At 42.0% G+C, this 16,641-nt stretch overlaps 2 protein-coding genes across 5 annotated transcripts in view; one reads left to right on the forward strand and one right to left on the reverse strand.

Annotated features, from left to right (window-relative positions):
* The first annotated feature begins 315 nt into the window (after positions 1 to 315).
* On the forward strand, positions 316 to 11,281 carry LOC129822147 (beta-secretase 2-like). The gene is made up of 9 exons (XM_055880154.1): positions 316 to 893; positions 6,436 to 6,524; positions 6,783 to 6,996; positions 7,546 to 7,677; positions 8,216 to 8,350; positions 8,755 to 8,856; positions 9,127 to 9,276; positions 9,417 to 9,585; positions 9,776 to 11,281. Exons 1-9 carry the CDS (start codon positions 603 to 605, stop codon positions 10,018 to 10,020), a joined length of 1,527 nt encoding a protein of 508 aa, XP_055736129.1. The 5' UTR covers positions 316 to 602; the 3' UTR covers positions 10,021 to 11,281.
* A 556-nt stretch (positions 11,282 to 11,837) lies between these two features.
* The window catches only part of LOC129822146 (protein NPAT-like), a 29,440-nt gene continuing 24,636 nt past the window's right edge, over positions 11,838 to 16,641 (reverse strand). For all 4 annotated transcript variants that reach the window (XR_008754458.1, XR_008754459.1, XR_008754457.1 and 1 more), the window contains 3 exons: positions 16,283 to 16,487; positions 14,210 to 14,336; positions 11,838 to 12,323 (listed from right to left, as the gene is read on the reverse strand). The gene's annotated coding sequence lies outside the window, so the exon portion shown is untranslated. The remainder of the gene's footprint in view (positions 12,324 to 14,209; positions 14,337 to 16,282; positions 16,488 to 16,641) is intronic.

Here is a 16,641-nt window from a genome sequence, read left to right on the forward strand (position 1 = left end):
ACAATTTTACAGTATTATTCCAAATTCATAGTGTGGAAGTATATACAAAACACACGGAAATCACGTTGACAATGATAGAGGCCTCTAGTGTCCAAAAGTCAATTTTATCATGGGCAGCGCCAATGAGGGCTTCCACCATGTTAAAGTAGTCCGAGTAGTCAACTGGGTGGGGATTGCTATGGGTTGTAGCCTCATTGGCGCTGCCCATGCTGTCACATACGCTATAACGACACGGATATAAGTCCTCTAACTATCTCTATGGTGCGCCCCATAGGCGCCCTCCAAGCAAATCTTCCCTGACCAAAAAAATAAAAGTTGTGGCACTTCGTCACATCCGTGATATGGAATTCAGGAAGTCATCCGTCCGAAAATAATAAATAAAGCAAACAAGTTTTGGAGAGAGTAGTAAACTTCTGAAAGCGTCTGAATGTGAAAGCCGAGGTTGTTTCTTATGTTTCTTCAGCGTCGTCGTCTGAACATCACGATCACCATGATTACCTCACTGGAGGTCTCATGATGGCCAAGCTGAAAACTAAGGAGCAAACTTTGAACAAGGAGCAGGAATTTTTCCGAGGTTTGACTTTCCCTGAATAATATTTGCCATGGCTTACCATAACGGTTCGATCCCCCTTAGAGCATTATTTATCATGCTCTGTTTTGGAATGGCAAAATCTCTCTATACCATTCCACTTAAAATATTTACAGGTAAGTTTAACTCTTCTTTGGATTTGGATTTAACTCCTCGGAAATTAATACAAGCCTCAGGAAATGGACTGTCCCTGGCATCTGATCCAGCTGGAATAGTGAACTTTTTGGACATGGTCAATAACTTACAAGGCGATTCTGGCAGAGGTTACTACATGGAGCTGACACTGGGTACCCCTGGTCAAAAGGTATATCAAAATATGACCTATTGTTTTAAAGTTTTCAATGTGGAATACATTTCTTGACCTCTTTAGTTTCACAGTCCAAATGTAATCGAATGAAGTAGACTGTATGTATGTATGTATGTATGTATGTATGTATGTATGTATGTATGTATGTATGTATGTATGTATGTGTACAAAACAGCTGCTTTTTGCATGACAGATTGAACAGGTGAAAGCTATGATCCCTTATTGATGTCACTTTTTAAATCCACTTCCATCAGTGTAGATGAAAGGGGAGATAGGTTAAAGAAGGATTTTTAAGCCTTGAGACAATTGGAGCATGGATTGTGTATGTGTGCCATTCAGAGGATGAATGGGCAAGACAAAAGATTTAAGTGCTTTTGAACTGGGAATGGTAGTAAGTGCCATGCGCACTCTTTGTATCAAGAACTGCAACGATGCTGGGTTTTTCATGCTCCACAGTTTCCCGTGTGTATCAAGAATGGTCCACCACCCAAAGGATATCCAGACAACATGATACAACTGTAGGAAGCATTGGAGTCAACATAGGCCAGCATCCCTGTGGAATGCTTTTAACACCTTGTGGAGGTCTAATGGAGGCTGTTATGGAGGCTGTTCAGAGGGCAAAAGGGGGGATGCAACTCAATATTAGGAAGGTGCTTGACTTGGACTGAACTAGGTTCCAGTACTCATTTTGGGTGCTGGTATTGTTTATATTTAGGTGCAGGACCTCCAAAATACTTTTGAGCTAATATTCTATAAGAGGAATAGGAGCTCAAGCAGTAGAAAATTTGAGGCGCCGGTACTCTGCTCCTGTGAGCTCCAGTCAAGCACTGGAAGGTGTTCCTAATGTTTGGTATTCTCAGTGTGTGTGTATATATATATATATATATATATATATATATATATATATATATATATATATATATATATATATATATATATATATAATAAAGTGTTGTTAATACACTGTAATAGAGCCTACAAATTCAACTACATAATGCAAATCATGTTCACATTTAGGCCATGATATTTAATAGGCTAACTTATGACCAAGCCTGTCTGTCTGCAAATAGTTATTCTAGCCAGCATGTGATATGGAGAGAGGGTGTGGGGAGGCTGTTAGCCCCTGGGGCGCGGGCGGGTGGGAGGGGGTGATGGCGAGAGTGAGACTGCAGCCAGCTCTGAGCCCAGGGCCTGGTTCTGCCATGTAAGCCCCCACGCACATGAGCTCACATGATGCTGCTAGACTCGGGCCTCTGCTTGGGCTACACTGGCCAGGCAGCTGACCAGGATTATGAGGCACAAAGGCTCAGGGAGAAAGCTGAAATCTGCTCAAACTCTACCAATGGATCTGGAGGAATGTGGCCCACAGTTTCAGTTCTTCTTTTGTTCTAGGTTTTATGTAAATATCTCCCTCTCCATCACCATCTATTTCCCCCTGTCCTCATTTATGCCTGGTTTTGCAATTTGGCCCTAAGTGCATGCAGTTTTAGGTACCCACACTTCCCAGAATTTGGAATGTTTACAATATGTTAGTATGTTCTTGATAAAGCCAGTGTGTTCTTAGCTGGAACACGTTTTATTGTTGGACCAAGAGTTGGGTGTTAGCAAGGTACCATGGCTATGGCACAGCCAGACTCTGGTTCCCACAATCTTATCAAGCATATTTCTGCCTTGTCATTTCCCTGTGCTTATTAGTGGAATGATCACACTGAAGGAATCTGACCTCACTAAAATGAACCTTGCTAAGCAACACTTCTGACTATAATCAGATGAGAGGTAGGGAGGGGAGAGAAGAGGTAGGGAGGGGAGGGGAGAGGAGAGAAGAGGTGGGGAGGGGAGGGGAAGAGAGAACAAGGGGAGGGGGGCATAATAATACTAATCCTCAAGCAGTTCTATCTATGATATAATTAAAGGCCTGGTGTTAAACAAGGTGTTATTCAGATGAACCACTAATTGCCACATCTGTTAGCCCCATCGCAGCTAGGCCGAGGTGTCGGCTGGAGTGCCTCACATCTGCTAATTGGTACAAACAGGTAGCAGATGCACAACCCCGCCACAGAGCCTCTGCTAATTAGCCAGGCAAGGCTCAACCACAGGCGACCAAGCCGCCATGCTGGCTCAGGGATGGGGAAGAGAAGGGATTTGCCTGGTGGTTCAGCCCAGCCAAGCTAGGGGAGTACAGAAGAGGATTGAGAGGGTAGGAGGTACAAGGAAATGTCCCTAGTTTTCCCCAACAGGCTTCGTCAGGATGGTCTGTCTGTTTTGGGCCCAGCGTGAGTGGCGTGCTGCCATCTGTGTGGTGGCAGTAGGGTTTCAGATGGCAGAGCCATAGTGGTGGGACTTCGGCCAGTCCAACTAGGGAACACTGATAGGGATGCAACAGAGCTTTGAGGAAGTACAGTACCTTCAGAAAGTATTCACACCCCTCAACTTTTTACACATTTTGTTGTTACAACCTGAATATAAAATGGATTAAATTGAGATTTTGTATCACTGGCCTACACACAATACCCCATAATGTCAAAGTGGAATTATGTTTTTAGAAATATTTACTAATTCATTGAAAATGAAAAGCTTAAATGTCTTGAGTCAATAAGCATTCAACCCCTTTTGTTATGGCAAGCCTAAATAAGTTCAGGAGTAAAAATGTGCTTAAGTTGCATGGACTCTGTGTGCAATAATAGTGTTTAACATGATTTTTGAATTACTACCTCATCTCTGTACCCCACACATACAGATAATTGTAAGGTCCCTCAGTCGAGCAGTGAATTTCAGACACAAAGATCAGGGAGGTTTTCCAAAGCCTTGCAAAGAAGAGCACATATTGGTTGATTGTTTTATTTTTTAAACCTGACATTAAATATCCCTTTGAGCATGGTGAAGTTATTAATTACACTTTTGATGGTGTATCAATACAGCCAGTCACTACAAAGATACAGGCATCCTTCCTAAATCAGTTGTCGGAGAGGAAGGAAACCGCTCAGGGATTTCACAGTGAGGCCAATGGTGACTTTAAAACTGTTAGAGTTTGTAATGGCTGTGATAGGAGAGAACTGAAGATGGATCAACAACATTGGAGTTACTCCACAATACTAACCTAAATGACAGAGTGAAAAGGAAGCCTGTACAGAATACGCATCCTGTTTGCTATAAGGCACTAATGTAAAACTGCCAAAAGTGTGGCAAAGAAATGAACTTTATGTCCTGAATACAAAGCGTTTGGTGCAAATTCAACACATCACTGAATACCACTCTTCATGTTTCCAAGCATGGTGGTGGTTGCATCATGTTCTGGGTAGGCTTTTCTAGTCCTACCCATGTTCTGGGTAGGACTAGGGAGTTTATTTATTTTTATATATATAAAAAGAAATGGAATGGAGCTAAGCACAGGCAAAATCCTAGAGGGAAAACCTGGTTCAGGCTTTCCTGGGAGACAAATTCACCTTTCAGCAGGACAGTAACATAAAATATAAAGCATGCCATTGCCAAATATACAATGGAGTTAAGTGACCTAGTTAGTTTTGACAGAGCTTGAAGAATTTTAAAAACAATAATGTGCAAATATTGTACAATCCAGGTGTCCAAAGCTCTTAGAGACTTACCCAGAAAGGCTCACAGCTGTAATGTGATGTATTGACTCAGGGGTGTGAATACTTATGTAAATTAATAATTTGTATTTCATTTTCAATACATTTGCAAAAAAGTCTAAACATGTTTTCACTTTGTCATTATTGGGTGTTGTGTGTAGATCCTGCTAGGGTTTTTGTATAGCCTATATTGTGAGGGATAGTTAGGCCTATTTACTCCGTTTTTGTCGGTCATCAATAGTTCCTGCTCATCTGGGTTTTTTTTCTCAGAACCGTGTCGACAACAAGAATGCAGAATACTCTTGAGTAGCCTAGTTATTGAGAGCAGAATGCTACATTTGTTTTGTCTGAGTGTCAAGTAAGGTCTTCACTGTAAAATTTCTGAATGAGTTACTTCTTATTCTTAGCTTTGACGAAGCCCCGCTTTAGTTGAATGGAAACAAATATCCCGAAAATCACATTTTCCTCAGGCTGCTTTAGGGAAGACGCAGGAAGTGTAATGTCACACCAGCAGACCGCTTTCCTGTGTGTTCCCTTTGTTGCCTCTCCTCCATCAATCCAAAGTGCTTTAAAGGCTAGTTAAGCAGCCTAACACGTTTAAATGGTAAATAAACTCCTTTGTTGCGAGTGGAGCTGTGGAGAGCACAGCCTCTTTAATGATGAGGAATGTTCAGTAATGACCCTTCTGCGCGTCACCGAGGTGACAGAAGTCGGTTATCTCATTAGTTCCCCTAGTTGAATTGATGCCTGAGACAACATGATCTCAACTGCTGCTTTGCTAGCTCACGTTTTGCTCTTGCTTGCACACTACTGACATACCAGGATGGAGGGAGTTTTAGACTGGAGCAATGGGCGGGCGTAACTTGGTCATGTTTTTTCAAAAGATACCAGACCAGAGAGCTTTTTTTTTTATATCTTCACACGTCCGAAGCATAGTAAATAACCTGTCCTGCTCAAAGCACGATCGCTGACTGAGTCAGTTTGTGTGTTTATGGTGTGTCTTAAACTTCTTTGGGACTGGGGGGCAGTATTGAGTAGCTTGGATGAATAAGGTGCCCAGAGTAAACTGCCTGCTACTCAGGCCCAGAAGCTAGAATATGCATATAATTAGTAGATTTGGTTAGAAAACACTCTGAAGTTTCTAAAACTGTTTGAATGATGTCTGTGAGTATAACATAACTCATATGGCAGGCAAAACCTGAGAAAAAAACAACCAGGAAGTGTGAAATCTGAGGTTAGTATTTTTTCAATTCATTGCCTATCCAATATACAGTGTCTATGGGGTCATATTGTACTTCCTAAGGCTTCCACTAGATGTCAACAGTCTTTAGAACCTTGTTTCAGGCTTCTACTGTGAAGGGGGAGAGAATAAGAGCTGTTTGAGTCAGGGGTCTGGCAGAATGCAATGAGCTCAGTCAGGCGTGCGGCCGTGAGAGTTAGCTGCGTTCCTTTTCCTTTCTAAAGACAAAGGAATTGTCCGGTTGAAACATTATTGAAGATTTGTGATAAAAACATCCTAAAGATTGATTCTATACATCGTTTGACATGTTTCTACGAACTGTAATATAACTTTTTTGACTTTTCGTCTGAACTAAGTGATCGCGCATTGAGCATTTGGATTACTGGGCTAAACGCGCGAACAAAAAGGAGGTATTTGGACATAAATGATGGACTTTATCGAACAAAACCGCCGTAAAGTCTTTTTGAAATCAGACACTGTGGCTGGATTAACGAGAAGTTTATCTTTAAATTGTGTATAATACATGTATGTTTGAGGAATTTTAATTATGAGATTTCTGTTTTGGATTTGGCGCACTGCAATTTCACTGGCTGTTGGTTAAGTGGGACGCTAGCGTCCCATATATCCCAGAGAGGTTTTAAGAAGGGTGCGGATGAGTAACACAGATGGTTGAATGACTGATAAAGTACTCACTACTCTTTTGTTTTTCCAGCTGAATATCCTGGTTGATACGGGAAGCAGTAACTTTGCAGTGGCTGCAGCAGCACATCCCTTCATCACACACTTCTTCAACACAGCACTGTGAGTCAGGCTCACATATTTGCTCTATGGAATATCTCTTTCTATTAGGTCAATGAGAAGGCTACGCATTATATTTGGTGGCCTCATAATATTAGAAAATGCCTTAATTAAATAATCAGTGTTTCACATCAATCTCATAATTTATACTACAATCTGATCATGTTTTATGTTTGTTTATAATTGTCTCAGGCATTCGTTTGATAAGATTTCCTTTGTCTAAGAGTGCTGGTTAATCTCCCCGACCATCCCTGTGTTCAGCTCCAGTACGTACAAGTCCACTGGCAGGGGCGTGGCCGTCAAGTACACCCAGGGCAACTGGGAGGGCGAGCTGGGCACCGACCGCGTCCTCATACCCAGCATCGCTGGCACCCTCACCATCAACATCGCCACCATCCTCTCCTCTGACGGATTCTTCCTCCCGGGGGTCAACTGGCAGGGAATCCTGGGTCTGGCCTACCCCCTGCTGGCTCGGGTAAATGGGGAGGGGTCCTCATGCCCTCTGGGAATCTGGATATGAAGGATATCGCCATGTCTGTTTGATTTGGCACAGTGGTGTCCGTAAGCGTGGTGGGGCGTGAAGAGCTACTGAATGTTATCAAAGATCAAATCAACTCAACCGGAGAAGGTTCACACACATGATACTGTTCAGAATGGAACTGTGATCTCATCATCACACAGAACCATGGGGCGTAATGTTGGTTAGGCTATTCTGAGCTTACACAATGTATGCCTTATGCAGATTTTGAGGTCAACTATTTTAAATCATTGACATACAGTGTCCACTCTGTACTGTGGATCTCAGCTTTGTTCAGGTTCAGATCTGGCCCTTGATATATACACCATGGGAAGTCAAGGTATAGAGGGGGGATCCTGTTTAGTCAGGGTGATAACTGATAAGACTTTCTCCTGTCATTCTCTGTGCTTACAGCTTCACTATTGACCAATAGGACAGCCAAGACGTTACACTATTTTACACTAAGTTAATGACCAGAGTGTTTTGTGTTTGTCTCCTGTTTCTCAGCCTGACTCCTCGGTGGAGCCTTTCTTTAACTCCATGGTACGACAGACAGGCATCCCAGATGTGTTCTCCCTCCAGATGTGTGGAGCTGGGTTGTCAGCCAGCACCACTGCCGACCCCACAGGGGGAAGTCTTGTGAGTAGTCAGGAGGAGAAAGCTAAAGGTTATGAATGGGAGGAGTGGGGGGGGGGGGGTACTTCCTTACAAAGGCTGGTTGTTGTACTGTCAAAGAAGATGATTATTGAGGCTGTTCATCTCACACACGCTAGGCAGTTGCTTGGCATAATAATTCACCCGACGCCCAGACCAGATAAACCTTTCAAGGGTGGATTAGACTGAGCGGCATAGTGCTTCTTAGAAACATGATCGCTAGCAAGTCTCTGCGCCTCTCAATGCGTTTCCCCATTGGACACCGAATCTAGTTAGCGAATGGCTAATTAAGCTAAGATAGCCCCTTGCCGAGGGCAGGTCTGTTGGTGTTATAAGAGCAGTTGCGGTCGAGCCGACCACGTGAGTGAGCGTAGCAGATGGGAGAGATAGTGGGGTGTAATCAGTGTCTGCAATGCCATGCCAAACATTGCCAAGGCATGCCATTGTAGTTTTATTACAGTATTCAGGCTATCATTGTATTCAGTCATTTGTAAAGTGAATGAAAAATCCTGTTTTGTTTCAGGTCATGGGAGGGGTTGAACCAACATTGTATTCGGGGTCCATGTGGTACACCCCAATAAAGGAAGAGTGGTACTATCAGGTGGAAGTATTGAAGATGGAGGTTGGGGACCAGAATCTAAACCTGGACTGCAAAGAGGTGTGAGACAAACTGTCCACTGTTGTTTTCTAAATTGCCCTTTCCTGGTCTAAATGGTTTGCAAAGTATTTCAATCTGCACAACACGTCAGGTTTGAGGAACAAAGCCTAACCGTGGCCATAAGACTAAGGCTGTTTCTAGTGAGCATTCTTTCTGGATGAGCCTGTAGTGCAGGTCTGGAAAGAGGATATAAAGCAACAGTTAATAAAGCATGCCTGAGCTGAGACACAAGAATGTGCTAAACCTGTTTCTGAAGCCTTCCAGGAACCAAGGTGGACATTTCAGCTTTTTGTTTGATCAAGGTCTTCTGAAATGAAATATGCAACTGAAAAAAAAAAATGTTTCCCCTTTCTTTATACATCTTCCTCTCTCTCTTTCCTTCTCTCTCCCTCTCCTTCTCTCAGTACAACAAGGATAAAGCCATAGTGGACAGTGGAACCACTCTTCTGCGGTTGCCTGTGAATGTGTTCAGTGCTGTGGTTGAGGCCATCTCAAGAACATCTCTGGTATGTCAGCTGCTGTGCCCATGATCAAATGACAAAGAACTTCTAGGATAACCTGGTTGTCTGAGAACACTTCAGTAACTGTGTAGACTGAGGACACTGCAACTTATTTCCTTTCCATGGCTTATATTTGTCCACCCCTATATGGCATCTTTGTTCTGGTCTACGGATCTGAGAGAAAATGAGTGGTTATCTATGTAAAAGTACACCTTTTTTTCACAACTCAGTCATTTTATTGGAGTCTTAATCTATCACTGTCTTTCTATGGTCCAGATCCAGGACTTCACCTCAGGGTTCTGGGGTGGCACTAAACTGGCTTGCTGGTTGAAGGGGGAGACACCGTGGAGGTTCTTCCCCAAACTGTCCATCTACCTGAGAGCCACCAACACCAGCCAGTCCTTCAAAATCTCCATCCTCCCTCAGGTGACACAACAAACGTCCCCATGTTGCCTCTGTGTGTTTGTTGTTTGCTTACTCTAACCAACATCAGCCATCTTGTTATGAGCTTTAGATCTGTTTGTCGACAGCTCTTTTATTGACATTAGTGTGACTGCTCCCTGTAGCTGTATATCCAGCCAATCACAGATGTGGACGGTACGCTGGACTGCTTCCGCTTCGGCATCTCGTCGTCAGCCAACGGCCTGGTGATAGGAGCAACCGTCATGGAGGGCTTCTATGTCATCTTTGACCGGGCAGAGAAGAGAGTGGGCTTCGCTGTCAGCAGATGTGCAGGTGAGTGCTGGAGACATTATTATTGGGTCTTAGATATGGCCTTGGTGTTCCAATATAGTATGGCTATAGCACCAGACAATGTTTTTTGGGGGGGCTAGTAAGCGTTTATGCGCCTGGTCAAGTGTTCTTCGTATACCCTTCTTACATTCCACAGTACGTTAGCTATTATAACCCTGGTTCCTCTCTCCAGTGAACGGTGGGATAGCCGTGTCAGAGACCTCTGGGCCCTTCTCATCTGCAGACGTGGCATCTAACTGTGCTGCTGGAGGGCTGCTGAAGGAGCCCCTTCTCTGGGTCATCTCCTACGCCCTGGTGGCCGTCTGTGTTGTGGTGCTCCTCATCCTGCTCCTCCTCCTCGTCCTGCCCTGTCGTCACCGAGACCGGTCCGGCGAGATCACTGATGAGTCCTCGCTGGTCCGCCACCGCATCAAATGACTGAGGCGGGCCTCGGGTGGGACGACGATGGCCACCAGGAGTTCCAATTCTACTGAGGCAGGGAGAGGGGAGGGGTTGGGGCTGCAGTGACCAATAGGACTGTTCTCTGGACACATCATGGAGACTGCAGTTTGACCAGAGAATGCTCTTCTTAGTTTAGATGTTACCAGTTTTCTTTGCACTCCAGTTTCACAGCAACCTCTGATTTAATTTAGACACATTATTAGACTGAAGGTTGGGTAGCAGAAAGGAATGCTATCTCTATGCCAGCCTAGTCCCTCCTTGCACATATTTCCTGCTGATTCCCCACTGCCTACAACATGGTAGTGAAGTGCACTGCCCTCACCTGAGACAAGGTCCTAAGAACTCTTAAACAGCAATGTTTCTTTTTACTTCTCAGAAGCCTCAACTCAAAATAGCATATTGTAAATTACTCGAGCTTGTTGAAGGTTCCCCATAGGTATCATTACCATTCTTTCATTACAATTTTCTTTGCTGTGTGATGAAAGGAGGAACGTTTTGTAGGAAATGTCCTTTGTCAAGCTGTTTTATTAAGAGTTGGAGTTGACTAAATGTTTTCATTCAAAGTACAACCAGGAGGTCACAGACAATAGAAGATGATACACATAGGTTGATATACGTCCCTTGTCGTTTACAATGCTATCAAGTCACAGGCATCTCATATGGGAACTAGCATGGGTTTGCGACATTCTGTTTAACTGCAAAAAGTGATCAAAAGTGTCAAATTATGAATATCACTCTATCTGTATGAGTGAGAATGAAGCAATCCGTGATAATAGGATTTTGTAATGACATTGTGTACTTAATATACATATTTGATATTTAAGTCAAAATTAATGATTGTATAATATTTCAAAACCTCACCATTAGTAGACATACAGAAACCTGATTTGTAATGCCACATTTATATTGGAGTATTTCTATGTTAAATAACATTTTCTACATTTTACATCACCCATGATTTCAATAGGGGCCAAAAAAAGTATTGTACTGTATTTTCAAAAAGTTAAATAATTTTTTGCAAAGGTGTTTGATACAAAATCAGGTGCAGATTTAAATTAAACTGTTTAGGATTGTTTAAATGTATCAGTGCCAAAATTGTGATTGTATATAATTCAATTGATCAGATTAAAGTAAAGGCTCTCATTCCAGCGTGATAAAACGCCCGGCCTCTATTCCAACCTGGATAAAAACTATTCACTATTCACTTGAATATTATGAATAAAGAGTTACACAAGTAGAGAGCACCATGGTGCAGGTTCTGTTTCTCTGTAATCTTGCATTCAAGAGCAACTACCAAGACCACTCTTCAAGCATAGGGGAGACCGTACCTGTAGAGTAAAATCTCCCAGACAGATCTTTGTCAGGGTAGATGACCAGGGGTCGGAATGGGTAAAGGTAAAGCGTCCGAAAACCTAACTTCAAAGAGTAACTCGTTTGAACGCCCTAGCAACACCCTAAGAAAGGTTATTTTATAAATGTAACACTTACTGTTGTACTTGCCTTTCTTGCACTAACATTTGAGCTTGTCTTTTCTTATTAGCAAAGATGTTGCTGATAGCTGCTTTATTCAGATAAGTTTATTTTGCGGTTTTACTAAAGTTTAATGCACTGACTGTAAATTGTCTGCTTAATTACCAAAATGTAATTTAAAATGGATACTAAAAACACTGAGCTTCATACTGCCCTGCTGGACAGTCTTACCACATCACACCACTGAGACTGGCTGACACTGCGAGTATTGCCACACGCCACCCCACACGCACGGCTAGAGGACACTGGAGGGTGAGTATAGGGATGGTCGGAAGGGAACAAGTTTTATTCATCAAATTGAAGTGAATGACGTATGCCTGTCTTAGGGTAGATGCCGAATGATAAGAGGGAAACACAAGTACTTACAGTAGTATCCAAGCAACCAATAGGAGAAGGAGCACACTGATGACAGTGGTCCCTATGTACTTGATGGATGAATTCTTCTACATTCTTTAACATAATCAAAGACTTACTCATTTGTACTACTAACAAGGCTTTAAACACAAAACATTTTTGTTGCTTAATTACAATAGTCTGACAGGAAGAGGGCAAAATGTATGCATGTAACAACTGTCAAAAAATGGAGGAAGACACCTTTGCGGTCAGGTATAGAGGCAGCGCTATCAGGAGGTGCAGGGCCCAGTTCGTGTAGAAACTGGGGTAGTTCCTCTGCAGAGGGGTTGAGTGGAGGACCCCCCCTTACCCTCATGGAAACCCTCGTTAGGGACGTAGGGATCTGACTCCTGGTACTGTGAAGAAGACATACAGTAAACAAGATTAAAAGGTCAAGTGAAATTAAATAAACAGTTTGACCACTTCTGCTACAATGTAATAACTACATTTAACACACTAAAAAAGGCAATTAAACAACTCAGAACAATTCAGGAATGCCACAAATATTTGACTCTTTAGGTAGAATTTCCAGTTTGTATGTGAATGTCCTATGCATTTTGTCTTAAGGAAACCTTAGAATAGACAATTATAAAACGTACTTTTTACAATTCTTGAAAGTCAATGAAACAAAACAATTCAGTCATTCTTAATGTCCACGGTGTAGGAAATAAGACACAGAAAACATTCAAAACTGCATAGGCAGGTTCTATAGGTAAGAAAATGTAAATAAAAACACTTACTTGCAAGACCACCTGTTGAGGTAAGTCTACATCTCCTTTGAGTCCATTCATTCAACACTACACTGAACAAACTGGTGTCAGGTCTGTATGAGTGGTGGCCCTACTAGCCACTCATGTGGAACTTTACCGCCCCCATTTAAACACCTCAGATTGACTCGAGGGAGTAAGCTCTCAATTTGTCTCTCGTACAAGAGCCTCTCCATTTGTGTTGTACTGCAGTTTTGAATAAGCCCTCCAAGAAATATATGAACAAAAATCAATTATCTTTATCTAACATCAGCTATTTATTATCCTATGATACAATGAACCTGTACTAGAACAAAATTATCTTTAAAAATAATCAAATAGATTATATATCAGACATTTGATTAAAATAATTCTGAGCAACACAACACGGTTGAGAGAATGCCAAGACCGTACAAAGCTGTCATCAAGGCAAAGGATGGCTACTTTGAAGAATCTCAAATATATTTTTATTTGTTTAACACTTTTGATTCCATATGTGTTATTTCATAGTTTTGATGTCTTCAATATTATTCTACAATGTAGAAAATAGTAAAAAATTAAGAAAAACCCTTGAATGAGTAGGTGTGTCCAAACATTTGACTGGTACTACAGTACCATCAGAGGAATAGCCAAATGTTTAAGAAAATATTTGTTGTAGGTTTAGTAATGATTGTATTGTGTTGTGGAGAGCAGAGTAGGGGCGGCAGGTATACCATAAACTCAGTCAAAACAGAAAATGTGTGTCAGTCTGTCTCTTGTGAAAACAGTGAACAACTTGTGAACATTTCTGAATTATAATATATACCGTGGAGCCAGTGTATACATACATTACAGTGCAAATTCTATGCAAAATGGCTGCAAAACATCATATTGCATAACAAAAATCCCCATATGTCAGGTGATAGATTAGTGAGGGATCCACAGATGATCAAACCCATTCTCTACCTTGATCTCCATCGTAGGAATGACGACATCATATAGGTTCTTTATCAGCATGATGGGCAGGTCAAAGGGGATGGCTTATACAGAGGAACACAAGGGACGGTAACCTCATACACCAGTAAAAGCCCAAAAGTCATTTGTGAAGGTGGTTGTGTTTTATTTGATTTAACCCTTATTTTACCAAATAAGTTGACTGAGAACACATTCTCATTTACAGCAACGACCTAAGGAATAGTTACATGGGAAAGGAGTGGGGATTAATGAGCCAATTGGAAGCAGGGGATGATTAGGTGGCCATGATGGTATGAGAACCAGATTGGGAATTTAGCCAGAACACCAGGGTTAACACCCCTACTCTTACATTCCATGGGATCTTTCAGTGACCACAGAGAGTCAGGAAAACCAGCACACTACACAGGCTAATGTCCCCAATCACTGCCCTGGGATCTTTTTTTAGACCAGAGGAAAGAGTGTCAGGCAGATAAACTCTATAGTTCACAGGTGCATTTATGTTTTTGGCTTCTGTTGCCTATTGAAACATATTAAAGTCTCACCTCATTGAGAACATCATGGAAACCCACATCCTCTGCCACTTTAGCAGACATTTTCTATCCCTGTGCGGGCAGCCTGCTGGTACACGAGAGGCAGAAACTTATAGGATGGGATCCTCTTCACACCTCCCTGAAGCACAAGAAAATAAACTAATAGTAAAACAAACTGTAGTTTCTCTCATCTAAATGGGAAGACACATTCATGCTGGGTAGCCTGGGATCCAAACTGATTGTGAAGAGAGATTTAAGTTTGGAATGTAGCCCAGACTAAACAAACGGTGTAACAAACAATCTTGTATCAACCTAGTGAGTAGAGGTCGGCCGATTAATCGGAATGGCCGATTAATTAGGGCCGATTCAATCGGATTTTATTTTTTACACATTTATTTAACTAGGCAAGTCAGTTAAAACACATTCTTATTTTCAATGACGGCCTAGGAACGGTGGGTTAACTGCCTTGTTCAGGGGCAGAATGACAGATTTTTACCTTGTCAGCTCGGGGATTCAATCTTGCAACCTTACAGTTAACTAGTCCAACGCTCTAACCACCTGCTTTACATTGCACTCCACGAGGAGCCTGCCTGTTACGCGAATGCAGTAAGAAGCCAAGGTAAGTTGCTAGCTAGCATTAAACTTATCTTATAAAAAACAATCAATCAATCATAATCACTAGTTAACTACACATGGTTGATGATATTACTAGTTTATCTAGCGTGTCCTGCGTTGCATATAATCGATGCGGTGCGCATTCGCCAAAAATGGACTGTCTTTGCTCCAACGTGTACTTCGCCAAACGGGGGATGATTTAACAAAAGCGCATTTGCGCGACTGTACCTAAACATAAACATAAATGCCTTTCTTAAAATCAATACACAGAAGTATATATTTTTAAACCTGCATATTTAGCTAAAAGAAATCCAGGTGAGCAGGCAATATTAACCAGATGAAATTGTGTCACTTCTCTTGCGTTCATTGCACGCAGAGTCAGGGTATTTGCAACAGTTTGGGCCGCCTGGCTCGTTGCAAACTAATTTGCCAGAAATGTACGTAATTATGACATAACATTGAAGGTTGTTAGATAAAATAAGGAACGGTTCCGTATTTCACTGAAAGAATAAACGTTTTGTTTTCGAGATGATAGTTTCCGGATTCGACCATATTAATGACCTAAGGCTCGTATTTCTGTGTGTTATCATGTTATAATTAAGTCTATGATTTGATAGAGCAGTCTGACTGAGCGATGGTAGGCACCAGCAGGCTCGTAAGCATTCATTCAAACAGCACTTTCGTGCGTTTTGCCAGAAGCTCTAAACTGTGCTTCAAGCATTGCGCTGTTTATGACTTCAAGCCTATCAACTCCCGAGATTAGGCTGGTGTAACCGATGTGAAATGGCTAGCTAGTTAGCGGGGTGCGCGCTAATAGCGTTTCAAACGTCACTCGCTCTGAGACTTGGAGTAGTTGTTCCCCTTGCTCTGCATAGGTAACGCTGCTTCGAGGGTGACTGTTGTCGATGTGTTCCTGGTTCGAGCCCAGGTAGGGGCAAGGAGAGGGACAGAAGCTATACTGTTACACTGGCAATACTAAAGTGCCTATAAGAACATCCAATAGTCAAAGGTATATGAAATACAAATCGTATAGATAGAAATAGTCCTATAATTCCTATAATACCTACAACCTAAAACTTCTTACCTGGGAATATTGAAGACTCATGTTAAAAGCAACCACCAGCTGTCATATGTTCTCATGTTCTGAGCGAGGAACTTAAACGTTAGCTTTCTTACATGGCACATATTGCACTTTTACTTTCTTCTCCAACACTTTGTTTTTGCATTATTTAAACCAAATTGAACATGTTTAATTATTTATTTGAGGCTAAATTGATTTTATTGATGTATTATATTAAGTTAAAATAAGTGTTCATTCAGTATTGTTGTAATTGTCATTAAATCGGCCGATTAATCGGTATCGGTTTATTTTTTGGTCCTCCAATAATCGGTATCGGCTTTGAAAAATCATAATCGGTCGACCTCTAGTCATGAGTATTGGGTGATGTTAGTGTGATATCAGTAACTCACCCTCATGTCATTGACTGTCTTGATGTCAGCGTTCTCCAACCACAGTGAGGCCAGGCGGAACACCCAGGTGTCGTGCTCCTCAACCTGCTCCAGACACTGGATGTAGTTCCCTACAGCCTTACACAGGAAGTTCCTTCTGTAAACCTGCAGGTTGGACAGAGCCCTCTTTTCCAGCTTAAACTCCCACTGCACCTTCTGTGTATACCTGGGAGAGACAGGGAGAGGGAGTTGCAATATCACACACACATAGTAGGTATTGAGCAGAGAGGACAGTGGAAAATAAAATCTTCACAAAGCCCGAAGGAGGCCACATCTCTCTCATCACCTGTCACCCACACTCAGAAGGCATAGCACATGAG

The sequence above is a fragment of the Salvelinus fontinalis genome, chromosome 24 (genome assembly GCF_029448725.1).
Source record: "Salvelinus fontinalis isolate EN_2023a chromosome 24, ASM2944872v1, whole genome shotgun sequence".
Classification (NCBI taxonomy): Eukaryota; Metazoa; Chordata; class Actinopteri; order Salmoniformes; family Salmonidae; genus Salvelinus; species Salvelinus fontinalis.

Excerpts from the sequence above, each read along its gene's own strand:
- LOC129822147 (XM_055880154.1), top strand. The coding sequence starts at position 603 with ATGGCTTACCATAACGGTTCGATCCCCCTTAGAGCATTATTTATCATG. Across the intron at positions 7,678-8,215 it reads ACCCCACAGGGGGAAGTCTT|GTCATGGGAGGGGTTGAACC; the intron begins GTGAGTAGTCAG and ends GTTTTGTTTCAG. Across the intron at positions 8,857-9,126 it reads CCATCTCAAGAACATCTCTG|ATCCAGGACTTCACCTCAGG; the intron begins GTATGTCAGCTG and ends TCTATGGTCCAG.